This window comes from Lolium perenne, chromosome 6 (genome assembly GCF_019359855.2).
Source record: "Lolium perenne isolate Kyuss_39 chromosome 6, Kyuss_2.0, whole genome shotgun sequence".
Taxonomy (NCBI): Eukaryota; Viridiplantae; Streptophyta; class Magnoliopsida; order Poales; family Poaceae; genus Lolium; species Lolium perenne.
This window is the reverse complement of record NC_067249.2, coordinates 91,881,574-91,896,848: the sequence shown is the minus strand read 5'-3', so window position 1 is coordinate 91,896,848 and position 15,275 is coordinate 91,881,574. Positions and strand designations below refer to the sequence as shown.

Sequence of the window (15,275 nt, the reverse complement as noted above, 5' to 3'; positions counted from 1 at the left end):
CATAGGGCTCGTGCAGCTGGTCGGGCGGACTTCGGCGGAGTCGGTGATACCGACATAGCCGACAAAGGTTTAGCACTTCATCGATGCGGGCAAGGGAAGCGTAGCCATCTTCGGATCGAGGTGCACAGGGACACGGGTTTCACCCAGGTTCAGCCCCTCCCGAGGAGTAAAAGGCCTATGTCCTGCTTGGTTGTATTGCTTTGATAGAGTTTACAATGGGGGTGCTCAGCTAGTCGGCGTGGGGACTAGGAGCTATGGAGATGGAATATGGCGAGATTGGATCCGTTCCAGGGTTTAGCCCAGGGGGTTATATAGTCATCCCTCGATCTAGGGTTACACGAAATAAGATCGTATCTAAACCGACCACTATAAGGCAGGGATCCTTTGTACCGCGCCCAAGTCTTCAAGCGCCTCAGTCGCACGGGCATGCGGGTCAGTCGCCTCGCTCCTTGGGGTTTAGGCCCAGTCGACCGGGGTTTAAGCCCAGTCGTCATGAGCGACTGGAGGCCTTCTAGCCCATCATCACCTCGGCGAGTGAGCCCAATGGTGCACCCCATTGGGCACATCCCCATCACATAGCCAATTGCATTCATCAAGAAGAGATGCATCCACGACAATTTTCTCCATGTGCAAGGTTTGATCAAATAAATGTTCAAGGAAAATAATTCGGGGTTCTTCCTCAAGCTAGATATTGCAAAGGCTTTGACATGGTGAGATGGCCGTATTTGTTGGAACTGTTGGAGCGGTTGGGGTTTGGCCATAGATGGTGAAGATGGATCTGCATGTTGCTATCTTCGGCTTTCTCCAGGATCTTGCCCAATGGGAAGCCAGGGCCACAGATTCTGCATGCTCGGGGGCTACTCCAGGGAGACCCAATCTCTCCCATGTTAGTTATTTTGGCAATTGATCCTCTCCATCACCTATTCCGGCTTGGTACTCAAGAGGGTATCCTACAGCCGATTCATCAGCGTCATGTATGCTTCACCGTGTCTCTTTACGCGGAAGACGTGGGCCTTTTTGTGGGTTCCAACCCACATGACATTAGAGTGGTTCGCGAGATCTTGGACAACTTTGGTGGTGCAAGCGGGCTACAATTTTTTTTGGGAAAATCCAAAGCCTTCCCAGTAAGGTGCGCTGAGGAGAATATTTCATAGGTGTTGCAATTTTCCCGTCCAAGCGGGGCGTTTTCCCTTGCACGTGCCTTGGGCTGCCGCTGCACCACTTCCGGCTCAAGGAAATCCATTTTCAGCCTCTCGTCGATAAGCTTGGCGTCAGGATGGCTGGGTGGTGGAGCAAGAACTTCACCAAAGCGGGAAGGGTTCTTCTTTACCAATCCGTTCTCTTGGGTATGGTTATCTACCACCTTGCAGTTTTCAACCTCCCGACGAGGATCATCAGAAGAATCGAGAGAATAAAACGCAGCTTCCTTTGGATGAAGCCAGGGGCGGCTCCAGAATCCCTCCCACACTCTTTGGTTAATTTGAGCTCGGTTTGTAGACCAAAGGAGTTAGGCGGGCTGGGTATTTTCAACATCGAGAAGTTTGGTGGGGCTATGACACTACGGCGGCCTTGGTTTGCATGGACGGATGAGTCGCACCCTTGGCAAGGTATGGCTCTCGCTTGTGATGCAGGTGACATGGATCTGTTCAGAGCATCTACGGATATTTCCATTGGAGACAGTGCAAAGACATAATTATCGTTGGATGCCCGGAGGTGCTCTGAAGCTGCAATTTTCCGACCTTTTCTCTATTGCAACGAGGAAGTCTAGATCGGTCCAAAAGGAGCTCCAAGATAGGAATTGGATGCGTTCTCTTTTCCACCTCTCCAGGCCGACGCAACTCTCCCAGTTCGTGGTGCTTTGGGCCGCACTCCAGGAGGTACAACTACAGCCTCGCCCCGATGCCATCCCCTCGAGATGGACAACCTTGGGGATCCTCCACAGCCTCAGCATATCGCTGTCAGTTCACTGGAGCCTTCTCGCCCTTTAGAACGGTAAAGGTTTGCAAGCCACACGCGGAGCCAAAGTGTCATTTCTTTGCTTGGTTGGTGCGGCATGGAAATATTTTGAAGGCAGAGAATCTGGCTATTCGGGGATGGCCTCATGACCCAACAGCGCAACACCCGTTGGATTGCAGCTTCTCCAAGTTGGTTAGGGAGAAAATCTTCGAGTGGAAAGCCAAAATTGGAGTGGCCCCTCCTTGGGACACAACATCGACTCTTGGTGGGACGGCATGGTGATGATGGGGATTCCTAAAGGAAAGCGGAGGGATACACCATGTGGGGAATTTGGAAGGAGAGGACTGGGCGGGTATTCCACAATAAGGCGTTGCAACCGGACATGGTGGCTCATCTAGTTTGGGAGGAGATCTCGCAGAGGACTTTTGCCCACTCTCTTGTTTTTAATCTTGTTGGGTTACTATCTTTGCTCCGGCAAAGACTTCTGTAATTAAACACCATATTTTATTTAATCGGATGGCAGGATCGACTGCTTTAGAACTAAAAAATGGTACGCGGTTGTAGCAGATGATATGGATGAAGACGCGCTCGCATGTCGTGCTAGAGGCAGGATGTGTCAAAACCATTCATTTCCTTAGGATCCACAAGCTAGCATCACATGTCTGTATGTTATGCACCCTGTATGCTTGAAGTTATTCATGTAAAAAAGTAATAGGTATGCAAACATAGGTTATTATACACTAGCGAAGCTTACTCTCCTATGCTGATTAAATGTAAAGTCTTTTGAATAAAATAAAATAAAACCTAACCTAGTTGCAGCTCTACTAGTAGTACGTGAGTCTCAGGGTAATTCGGAAGAACAAAAACAAAATTTACCATTGAAATGAAAATCATATAGAAGGATCACAACCCACGTTGCTACAATGATTAAGTAATGTAAGAACCTGTGCACCTTGACCTTACAGTTTCTATGTATCTTTCCCCTAAACTGCTATTCAATGGCACTGACTAGATTTAAATTAATATCTTCATTGTGTGTTTAGTACCCCACAAATTGGAATGACAATAATTTCCATGGTTGTGCTGTTGACCCGGCCACACCCCACACGAGCACATTATACTTGCCGACCTTCTTATATTCATCTGCAGCTTTTATCACGAGGAAGTAGTTGCTGCCAATTCCCGCAGGTTGCATGCTCACGTATAGCACATCGACTAGGGAAATGTCCTTCTTGTTTACGAGCTTGAATATTAACACCGCAAAGCGCCCAATTTGCCAATACAAGGTGTCGTGGAAGTTATGAACTTGCACCCATCCGTTAGTACCAGTAGGAGGGCCGGGTGGAGGAGTTGTTGCCGAGGGGTTAGGTGGTGGTTGGCCATTAGCTTGATTATTCGGAGGTGTGACATGGGGGCTAAGATGTGGTGGAGGTGGTGATTGGTTATTACCTTCAGATGTTGGAGGTGTTGCAAGGGGATTAGGTGGTGGTGGCGGTGGTTGGTTAACTTGGTATGTTGGAGGTGTGGCGGGCGAAATTATTGGCAGTGATGGTGGTGTTGCTGGCGGACTAGACCAAGGTGATGGGGTACTAGATGATGACGGTGTAGGAGGTGGCTTATCATTAGCTTGGTGGGCTGGAGGTGTAGCGGGAGGGTTAGTGAGAGGTGGTGGAGGATTAGATGGAGCACTGGTCGGAGGTGGTGGCATCTGATTAGGCATTGCAGGTGGTGGAGGACTAGATGGAGCACTAGGTGCAGGTAGAGGGGGAGTAAATGGACTATATGTGTCTGGTGTGGAAGTAGAGGGAGCTATTGGTGGAGAGCTAGATGATGGTGGTGGATCCGGAGACGGCTCGTGAGCTTGGTATGTTGGCGGTGGAGCAGGAGGACTGGACGGAGATGATGGAGGATTGAAAGGAGGAGGTGGTGGTTGGTTGCTAGCTTTGTACGTTGGAGGTACTGCTAGACTAGATGGGGGTGGCGTTGTAGTGCTTCCCGGTTGACTTGACGATGGTGGAGTCAATGACGGTGGTGGGGAATTCGTTGGAGGGATGATTGGTGGACTTAACAATGGTGGTGGAGGACTGACTAGAGATAATGGTGGACTATATGATGGCGGTGGTGGAGGGTAGTGGTCATTAGCCTCATACGTTGGAGCTTCCATAGGGGGGCTAAACGGAGGTGGTGGAGGAGCAGCTGGAGTTATTTCCGGTGGAATTGATGGAGATGGTGGACTTGCTAGAGCTATTGGTGGCGGAGTAGATGATGTTGGAGGGGGAGGGGGTTGGTTATTACCTTGGTATATTGGAGGTGTAGCTGGAGGGATAAACAATGGCGATGGTGGAGGGTAATTTTCATACGTTGGAGCTTCCATAGCGGGGCTAAATGGAGGTGGTGGAGGAGTAGTTGGAGCTATTTCTGGTGGACTTGATGGAAGTGGTGGACTTGCTAAATCTATAGGTTGCGGAGTATATGAAGTTGGAGGGGGAGGGGGTTGGTCATTAGCTTGGTATATTGGAGGTGTAGCAAGAGGGCTCGACAATGGCGGTGGTGGAGGGTAGTGGTCATTGGCTTCATATGTTGGAGCTTCCGTGGGTGGGCTAAACGAAGGTGGTGGTGGAGTAGCTTGAGATATTTCTGGTGGATCCGATGGCGGGGGTGGACTTGCTAGAGCTATTGGTGGCGGACTAAATGATGCTGGAGGGGCAGGGGGTTGGTCATTAGCTTGGTATATTGGAGGTGCAACAGGGGGGCTAGACAATGGCGGTGGTGGAGGGTAGTGGTCACTGGCTTCCTGCGCTGGAGCTTCCGTAGGGGGGCTAAATGAAGGTGGTGGAGCAGTAGCTGGAGCTATTTCTGGTGGACTTGATGGAGGTGGTTGACTTTCTAGAGCTGTTGGTGTCGGAGTAGATGATGATGGAGGGGGAGGGGGTTGGTCATTAGGTTGGTATATTGGAGGTGTAGCAGAAGGACTAGACAATGGCGGTGGTGGAGTAATTGGAGCGATTGTTGGACTTGATGACGGCAGTGGAGGACTTGATAGAGCTATTGGTGGACTTGATGGCGGCGGCGATGGAGGGACGTGCTCATTGTTTGAGTTTGTTGGAGATGTGGCAGATGGGCTAGAGGGTGGCGGTGGGGGTGTAGCATTAGTGGTTGGAGATGGAGGAGGTTGCTCAATAGTTGGATCCATTGGAGGTGACACAAGTGGGCTAGATGGAGGCAGTGGGACATTCAATGGAGGATTCGATTGAGGCGGTGGCGATTGATTGTTAGGTTCATCGGGTGGAGGTGTAACTGGAGGACTGGATGGAGGTGTTGGTTGGATGGCTGGTGCTAGTGATGGTGGGCTAGATGATGGTGGTGGTGGAGGATCGATGGGTTTGTAGGGTAGAGGTGTAGTCGGGGGACTAGAATATAATGGTGGTGATGGTGATTGGGTATTAGTTTGATCGGTTGGAACCATGGGAGGGGAATACGATGGGGATGAAGTAGGTGGCGGCGAACCATTACCTTGTTCAGGGGGAGGTCCGGCTGGTCCATTAGGCGGTAAGGGTGATGATTCTTCATCGTCGCACTCATTTTTGGGTGGTCCGCGGCCATTGTTACCATGGGGATCCGGGCCACGCCCAGGCTTAGGGCAATGTGGATTTTTCACCGGCCCTACGCCATTTGATCTACCCTTGCCATGTCCGGCGGCCCAGCCTTTGTCATCAGCTCGGGACACATGGGCAGCAAGGGCAAGAATCAGAAGGGATAGAGCTAGAACCAGCAGCGCCATTCTCATAGTAATGTGAGAGAGGAGCTGTTTTGTTTTTGCTGGCTTACGGGGCTGTGCAGAAGGGGCGGCACTGCTAGCCTTTGTAGTGGTGGTCTTGGTACTGGCCAAATTTAGCTAGATCCGAGTAGCAGAAGCTTGTGACATCGTCACGCACCGGCCTGCACTTGTTAACTCTTAGGTCAGCTCCGGACCACCTGTTCCTGTCAGCTAGGAGCGGGAGAAAGAATCTGTCATAAGTAAAAAACCAGCAGTGCAACCCACTGCGTTTCTCTGCTAATCTCGTTGACATTTCACATGTTGCACAGCTCTCCGCGCGCGCGCAGCATCTTGGCCTAGATCACCGGGCAATTGTCAAATACGGCCACACGGGCAATGGGTTGACCAGGAGAAATACAGCTTGGCCAGATTTCAAATGGAGCAGGCGAAAATGCCAGGTGCACATGATCGAGATGGCATCAGAAGATAGCGGTTACCTTGGCCGTGTCACATCTGTAGCAGCACGGATCAAATGGGCGGAGGATCTAGCTAGATTTGAGACTGCATTGGAAGCACAAAACCCAGGAAAGGCCGGCCGATCAAGTCGCCGCTCTGGCTGTCAAGCTTCCAGCTGCTCATTTCTGTGGATTTGACATTGTCAGCCATGACAACCAGCTAGATTCGCAGGTGGTACATATCTGAGATGCCTACATCAGGAGGGCGCGGAGGCAACAAGTATCTCAAGATAAATAAACTGGAAGCTGCTCCTGCACCAGGCGAGCTCAGTTGATGTGTGAGCATCCAAAGCAAAACAAGCTATTCTAGATTTCTCACTTCTTCTCATCGGTTCGAGCACTAGATCAAATACAGTTAATTTCCGCTCATTCTGCTCAAGTTGCTACTTATTGGCATCGAACCACCACGATGAATAAACCTTAGGGGCCTTTACCACTACCAACATGCAATTTGTACTAGTACCATATCTTCTATCGCTTCGTCGGCTTATGTGCTGCCACTGCAAAACTGTTAGCAGGAAAATTACAACATGGTTTTCCAGGGCACAGATGAGACCTGCCGTCAACCATGAATTGGTGCTCCATCAAACGAGCATGTTCAATTTGATATATGCACACAGGCTAGATCAAAATAGAGATGGTACTCCCTCTGTTTTTTATTAGATTGCGTTCTAGCATTTTCTAAAGTCAAGCACTATTAAGTTTGTGTTATGTGGGGAAAGACTTATACAAGGAAGTCTACGGCTGGTGGCTGAAGCATAGCAGTACAAAGATATCACGTCAGATTCAAAATTAGTTTGGAAAGCGTCAGAGTTTTGAAGCTAGTACGTGTGTGTTTAGAAGTTCAAGATGTCTTTGAGCCCTATCCTGCTAGATAGAACTACTATATAAACATACGGATTGTAATATTTTTAAGCAGGCAATAAGAAATCTATTTCTCATCTCATTTCTTCTCTCTCACCCCCATACCCAAAACGTGTGTGCCGTCTTGGCGACACAGTGACCAAACCCAGAGGACGGAAGCCGACAAAGGAGCGGCCACCGACCTCGCACAGCTACCCGTTACGCTCGTTATCGCGAGGACGTAATAGTTTGACCATAATTGTAGTGAAAAATATCAACTATAATACCAGATGCACATAGTATGAAAATATAGCTTATGGTGATTCAAATGCTATAATTTTACATTGTGAATGTTGATATTTTTTGTAAATATTTAATCAAATTTTACAAAGTTTGACTTTGACTAAATCTTGAATGCAAACTAATTATGAACAGAGGGAGTATTGTGGGTGTTGGTCCAGACCCGACAGTACTTTCGCCGATCTGATACCAAACACAGCCCTGTACGTCGAGTACTTTCCGACGTACGACGACGAAGTGATTTCTGCGAGACGCACGCACTTCCGCCTGGATGTACTCGTACACCAAATCAGCTAGCCTCTAATCGATTGATACGATTCAGCTAGCTAGTACTTCCGCAACATAACACAAAACAATCTGATCACCAAAGGGCCGTATCGGTCCTTGTGTTTTGTTTATTGATCTCAACTCACGGTGGTACAGCTTACAGGTCTGACCGTGTACTTATATACACGCGCAGACAAGACAACACCACCAATCCTACTAAATTACAAGTTCTAAACCTACCACTGGTAGAAAAACGCTCATCTATACCGGTTCCAGAGGGGCATTCGTACCGATTGAGAAACCGGTATTAATTATCCGGCACTAAAGCCCCCCCCTTTCGTACCGGTTGCTTACGAACCGGTATAAAAGGGGCCTCCACGTGGGCCACCAGGAGAGCTCAGGGCCAAGAAGCTTTGGTACCGGTTGGTAATACGAACCGGTACCAAAGGTTCCCACCATGCGGTAGGAATTTGCCCAAATCTTCATTGCGGCAGAGAATTGGATTTTTAGGGTTTTTGGAGGGGTTTAGGGATATCGGTTGTTTCATATCGCGTCGATGCACCAGAAACGCGTTTGGGTTTAGGTAGTACATGAAGATCAAGATGATGCATAGCAAGTTGGTGCATATAATATAACACACATGTAATTGCATAAGATCGCAAATTAAGTAGCACTATGCATGAAGATCGATCTTCATGCATAGTGGTACTCTCCGAGGCGTACTCTATATATGTCTATTACATGTAGCATAGTGGTACTCTTCGAGTCAACTATATATGTAACATGTACATCTTCATTCATAGTGGTACTCTGCGAATGGTGGTATGACGTCCCGAAGGAAAAATCCCGCCAATTCCTCGCCTATTGCTATGAAGCGGTCATCGATTGAGAGCTTGTTCCGCTTTCTTGCCAACTATAAAAGAATAAGATACAAATGAATACATGAAACAACTATTACTGAAACTCAGCACAACTTATGATAAGAAAACAAATTTGTGAAGATTGTTTTTGTACCTCTTTATTTCTTTCATTATTCGTTCTCTCGCTGATAATTCTGCGGATGTACTAGCAAACGAAGAATCCACAGAGATCGGTCCCTTGTGGTTGTTGCGGGCATTTCTTTACAAGAATATAATTCAATCAAACAATAGTCAAGTATGATAATTAAAGGTGTGTGGACCTAGGTAGTACTACTTACTTTTGCACGCCATCGCAGCTTCGGTGTCCATTCACGGGACTTATCTTCCTTGATAAAAGTTTGCCATACGCTGCTCGACAAAAGAAAATGCATAAAAGAGTCATCAATTAGTTCAAAGCAGGAAATTAACGAAACAAACCGATAAGAATTAAAATTACCTTCTGAGCATTAAATAACAAGACACGTATAGTTCCGATTTTTTGCTTAGTGAGTCAAAGACTTCAACTTCTCCAATTTCCATATTGATGACGAGAAGAATAAAGTAAAACCTACGCACGTTTCAATATGTAGTGTCATATATATAAGTCATTAGTTAAAATTTTGACATACGGTGAGCAAAATATAATGTGTTATAAGACAGTAAGACTCACTCGAAGTTGTAAGGCCAAATTATTAGCTTTTTGTCACGTTGTCGCTTTAAAAACCTTAGCAAAGTCTGCGGTGTATCCTTGTTATAGAGGGGATTTTATATGGTTTTAACATGCATTGTGTGCGGGTCAATGAACCCAATGTCTGTGATATCGTCCCTTTTGCATTCGAGCATCTTCGATCTGCATAATATAGCGCACAAAAGATTATAATCTGCAGACAATGAACGAGCTGAGCTAAAGACTTCTCAAATTAAATAAATAAATCACTTACAGACAATAGCAACTGATGATTGATTTGTCGAGGGCCCGGAGATTGTATAACTGAAAGAGTTCGGCGAAGTCAACGTTCACACAGTACTCCTGGAAGTAGTGCTCTTCCCTAACTCGCACCATGATAGTCTCGATCCCTTCCTTTGAGGCATTAAGGTACCACGAATGCAAGTTACGCATACATGTTGGTACCTTCCTGAGATTCTCGACCAAATCTTTCCCTTGAACAAATTGATATGCTCGTTCAGCGAAGGCGTAATCAGTTGTGTCTTGTCGAGAACTTTGAACGGTCTTCCCGTCAAACACCTTGAGAGGGGCGACCGATTGAACGGGTTGTTGTCCGAGCTGGTAGACTTGGTGTATCCCTTTTATCTCCCTGATACCCGATTTAACGGGTTTTGTCGCCTCGATCATCTTGTCATACGACCTTTCAATAGAACGCGCATAGTCAGATGGCGGCGATGGTACAGGGTCATATAGATTCTCAATGGTACGCACAACTTTCACCGAATCTAGTGTCTTCTCGAAAGGTATCTCTGGCACTTTCGGTGCAAAAAATTTCTTCAAGTCGGCCTGAACGGCCTCCGCGTTTTCCTCTAGAGTTTTTTCCCAAGGTAACTTCTCAGTAGGCGGCAGTTCTTTCTCCTTTCTAGCTTTCTTCCTAGGCGGCGTACCGTTCCGCTTAACGGACGCTGTCTTACGCGGAGGATCTCGAGATGGTGGACTCACGCTGGGGTCCCTCTCAGGTAGGTGTGGACTTGGCTGCTCACCAGGATTGCCACCAGGAGGAGTCGATGGCATTTGCTGCTCATGTGTAGGAGTCGGCGGCCTTTGCAAAAGGACGATGTACTTCTTCGGCCATAGGGCGAAACCGTGCTTGACATCGGCCAGTGTCCTCTCATCTTCACCTCTAGGAATATCAAGCTCCATTGTTTCAAAACCCGGAACAACTTCATCCGCCCCGACACGAACACAGCCAGGTGGAATGGGCATATGATGGTGCATTGCTCCATCTTCACTTGGGTACACATAGCCGACCGCCACCTTAACGGACGCGGTCCTGAATAACATATGTAGCTCGCAATCTGTCTTCTCCGTGACATAATCCACGGGGTAGCTTCCTCCACATCCGTCAAGATGCGAGGAACCGACACTGCTTCTTCGCTAAGATGGGGCAGCATCGGCTTGTGGATCCTGTAGAAACAGCGGCTGATCAGGTGCCCTCTGATTTCTCTCAAGAGCCTCCACCCTAGTTAACAATTCCGTTACAATGTCGGCGTCCTTCTTCTTCTTTCGCGAACGGCTTCTATAAGTGTCAGCGCTGTCCGGCCACGCTTCCTTCATGGTGAGACCTGGGCGAGCTCGTACCCGTCCAACGTGTTCAGGGTTCCCCAGAGCGAGTGTCAGCTCGTCATTCTCTCGATCGGGATTGTACTCTCCCTTTCTGGCCTTTTCAATTGCATCTACAAGCTTCGGTACAATTGCCTTAATTTTTTCCTTCCATTTTCCCTTCGCAACGATCAACCCTGTCTTTGGGTCCAACCCTGCCCCATGAGCGAACAACCAGAACTTGGACCGTTCGGGCCAGTCCCATGTCTGTGGAGTGATTCTTGCATCCATCAGTTTATTCTCAAACGCTGTCCACTTAGGAATGGCACTCTTGTAGCCACCTGACCCCAAATGATGCGGAAGTTTCTTCTTTGAAGCATTTTTGGTATTTTTCTTCGATCGGGACACAAAAGTAGACGATTGCTTATACTCCTTAAATGCGGGCCAGTGATCTTTTATCTTCACTAGATTATCATCGAATACTGGATCTTCATTCTTATATTTGTCCCATAAATTTTTCTTCCAGGTCTGGAATTGTATGGCCATCTTCTTCAATGTCCATTCCTTGACTTTATTCTTCTGGCCTTCCGTCATGTCTTCCGGTAGGCTGAACTTTGTCAATAGCGTGTCCCAAAGAAATTTTTTCATCGTGTCGTTGACATAACTAGCACCACTCTCCGCGTTCTTCGGCTTATGCCACTCTTGAATGCTGATCAGTACATGGTCCCTAACAATGACTCCGGCTTGACTTGTAAATTTGCGGCAAAACTCCTTGGGATGCTAGTTCACCATTATCCTTGAATGCCGTGAGGGCTAACCTGCCCTCGCCCTTTAGCACCCGCGTCGGGCCTCGTTTTGTTCTAACAGACTTGCTCGATGATCCAGAAGGCTAAAAGAAAAAAATTATTCGTTAATAAGTGCAATACAAATAAATGAATGCATCTAGGGATGAACATAGACTAATTGATACAAAGATATACACCTCGCCGGAGTTTGTGATGGACACTTCATTGTCTTTTCTAACTTGTTCAGACTCAAGTCCCTCGCCGAAATCATTCAGAAAGTCTTGGAACTCGTTGTCATCTCCATCGTCGGGTTCCGGATCACGGGCACTCTCATAGATCAATTTCTGCACCGCTTCTTCCCCCTCCTCATCTCGGACGAAGGTGCCGTCCTCCATACCTCAATGTCACTACAAAATTAAGAAAGCAATTGTATTTCATTCATCATGTCATGATCATATAACAGATTGCTAGATGGATAACAATTGACTCGATGTCGCGGCGCCACGTTTACGGACTCGGCGTTCCCCCTCCTCCTCTCGCTCTTCTCGACCCTAACACTACTCGGCGTTCCCCCTCCCCCTCTCGCTCTTCTCGACCCTAACACTACTCGGCGGCGCGCCCTCTGGCTCTTCTCGACCCTAACACTACTCGGCGGCGCGCCCCAGAGCTGTGAGCGGTGTGGCTAGGATACTACCTAACATATAAGAAATCCCAGTTAGTTATACCCGTCAGTGCATGTTATGTCTGAATAATCTACACTCAGATTATAGAGGTGTAGGTATGCATCCCACTGTCATTTTTTCCCTATACCACATATGAATAACTATATGAAAAATACATCAGAGTATCCTCATCTTGCAAATGTCCAGAACTGAGTACTCAGTTATGTAAGATAAACACATATAAAAAACTCAGCTGGGAGCAACAATGCACATCTTTTTTAAATGCCTCAACTCCAGAAGGAACTCATTACTGAAAAATGAACTCCACTAATTCTAGAAGCATGAGATATCAACTTAACACTGGAGCATGGACAGCAACACCGTGCGCCCCTTGCGTGACAGCACCGAAATAGCCTCAGAAAGTGGGGCATTGGGGAAATAGCTAATAACAATGTCTCACCGGCGGCGGCAGGGCTCCGACTCCGACGGCGAGGACGACAGCTTCCTCTACCGCTACCCGCTGCCCTCCTCCAACTCCTCCTCCGCCGCCACCGGCGCTTCCGGCGCCCACGGCGGGGGCGGCAAGCCCGGCAGGGGCGGCAGCGGCTCGGGCGGGCTCTTCTCCCGCTTCGGCAAGGTCGCCCGCGTCACCGTCCTCAAGGACCGCGCCTCCCCGCCGCAGCAAGGGCGTTGCCTTCGTCCTCTTCGTCCGCCGGGAGGACGCCGCCGCCGCAGCCGCCCGGATGCACGGCAAGCTGCTCAACGTCCGCACCCTCGCAGCCTCCATCGCCGAGGACAACGGCCGCGCCGCGCAGTTCATCCACCGCCGCGAGTACCGCTGCTACGAGTACGACGGCCACGCGGGCATTTCCTCGAACACCTAGCGCGTGCGTGAGGAGGTCGGCGGCGACCGCGCGCGGCGGTCGGCGCGCGCGCGGGCTCCTCCCGGCGAGGCGCGCGGCGGCCAGGAGGCGACGCGAGGGAGGCGAGGCGAGGGAGGGAGAGGAGGGCCGGGGTGCTCACCTCGGTGAGGGCGACGGCGGCGGGGAGAGGTGGAGCGGCGCGGCGCGACGCGGCGACGACGGCGGCGGCTTCGGTGAGGGCGACGGCGGCGGCTACGGCGAGGGCGAGGGCGATGGCGATGGCGACGGCGGCCGCTATGGCGACGGCGATGACGGAGTCGGCGTCGGCTTCGGTGAGGTCTCTGGCGCGTGGAAGAAGGAATTGGGAAATTTTGCCCCGCGCGTGCTAAGTCCTAACAAGGGGGATAGCCCTTTGGTACCGGTTGGTACCACCAACCGGTACGAAAGGCCTTTCGTACCGGTTGGTGATACCAACCGGTACCAAATTCATTTTTTTGTTTTCTTTTTCTTTTGCTGTTTTCTTTTTGTTTTGCTGTTTTCTATTTCTTTTTCTAAATCTTATTTACTGTTTCTTTTTCTTTTCTTTTTCTTTTCTGTTTCTTTTTGTTTTCTTTTCTATTTCTTATTTTCTATTTCTTTTTCTATTTCTTATTTTCTATTTGTTTTTCTATTTCTTATTTTCTATTTCTTTTTCTATTTCTTATTTACTGTTTCTTTTTCTTTTTCTTTTATGTTTCTTTTTTTTCTTTTCTATTTCTTATTTTCTATTTCTTTTTCTATTTCTTATTTACTGTTTCTTTTTCTTTTCTTTTTCTATTTCCTTTATGTTCATTTTTCTATTTCTTATTTACTGTTTCTTTTTCTTTTCTTTTTCTTTTTCTTTTTCTTTTCTTTTCTATTTCTTATTTTCTATTTATTTTTCTATTTCTTATTTTCTATTTCTTTTTCTATTTCTTATTTTTCTTTTTTGTTTACTATTTCTTTTCTTTACTCCCGTCGTCCGCGCGGGAAACTTTCCCGCCACGACGCCGCGCGTGGGAGAAAAAAGGCGGGAAAGAAAGGGCGGGAATAAAATTTTATTACGATTGAACTCGAATTAAAAGTACATAGCTTAACTGAAAATTAAAGATACATGGCCAAATTCTACTGTTGGAGTCATTCAGTCATACTCGTGCCTAGCCCTGTAGTAGTCGCCACTGTAGTCGTCGTAGTCGCCGTCATCATCGTCGCTGGCATCGGGGTCGCGGTACTGGAACGTCAGCGGGTGAGCACGCGTGGGCTGGGACTGAGGGTAGCGCAGGCGGGGGCCACGGTAGGCCATGACGCCCTGGAGAGTCTGGCCGCGCCACCACAGGCGACGGCCGGCCTCGTTGAAGTTCGAAGGAGGCGGGCCGCCCTCCTCGTGCCTGGAAAGCGCCCTCTCACGCCGATTGATGAAGAAGCTTTCCCAAGTCGGGCTGTAGTCGGATGCCACTGGGGATTCCTCCGCTGCTCTGGCGTGAGCTCGAAGTAGTAGTGGTTCGTGATGGCCATCTCGCGTGCCACACCTAGAGGGACTGGAGGGACCGGTACGCCTCCGACGCTTAGCAACCAGCCGGTCGGAACGCGGTAGCCCGGCGGGCAGGGGTAGTTCGAGGCGCAAAGCGCCTCCGCCTCCCGGGGGGTTAGAGATACGATGGAAGCCATGGGAGAGAATGATGAGGTTTGCAGATATGAGTCTAGATGTGATATGTAAATGGTGGCCAAGCCTACATATATATAGTGAAAAAATGGCGAGAAGACAGAGGCGGGAACCGGTGGCAAGCGCGGGAAGAAAATAGGCGGGAAGACAGAGGCAAACCTTTAGTACCGGTTGGTGGGTGCAACCGGTACTAAAGCTGTCGGCAGGATAAGGACGCCCTGCTCGATGAGATAAAGTATGTAGCGCACGACGCCCTGTCGGTGGGATAAGGACGCGTGGGTAACCTTTAGTACCGGTTGGTGGGTGCAACCGGTACTAAAGCTGTCGGCAGGATAAGGACGCCCTGCTCGATGAGCTAAAGTATGTAGCGCACGACGCCCTGTCGGTGGGATAAGGACGCGTGGGTAACCTTTAGTACCGGTTGGTGGGTGCAACCGGTACTAAAGCTGTCGGCAGGATAAGGATGCCCTGCTCGATG

General features: G+C 48.8%; 1 protein-coding gene across 1 annotated transcript; it reads right to left on the bottom strand.

The window, feature by feature from the left end:
• Positions 1-2,803: 2,803 nt before the first annotated feature.
• LOC127320932 (uncharacterized) lies at positions 2,804-5,761 on the bottom strand. Its single transcript, XM_051349995.2, has one exon. It carries the CDS (start codon positions 5,741-5,743, stop codon positions 2,996-2,998), a length of 2,748 nt encoding a protein of 915 aa, XP_051205955.2. The 5' UTR covers positions 5,744-5,761; the 3' UTR covers positions 2,804-2,995.
• Positions 5,762-15,275: the final 9,514 nt, after the last annotated feature.

Coding starts and splice junctions, on each gene's coding strand:
- LOC127320932 (XM_051349995.2), bottom strand. CDS start 5,743: ATGAGAATGGCGCTGCTGGTTCTAGCTCTATCCCTTCTGATTCTTGCC.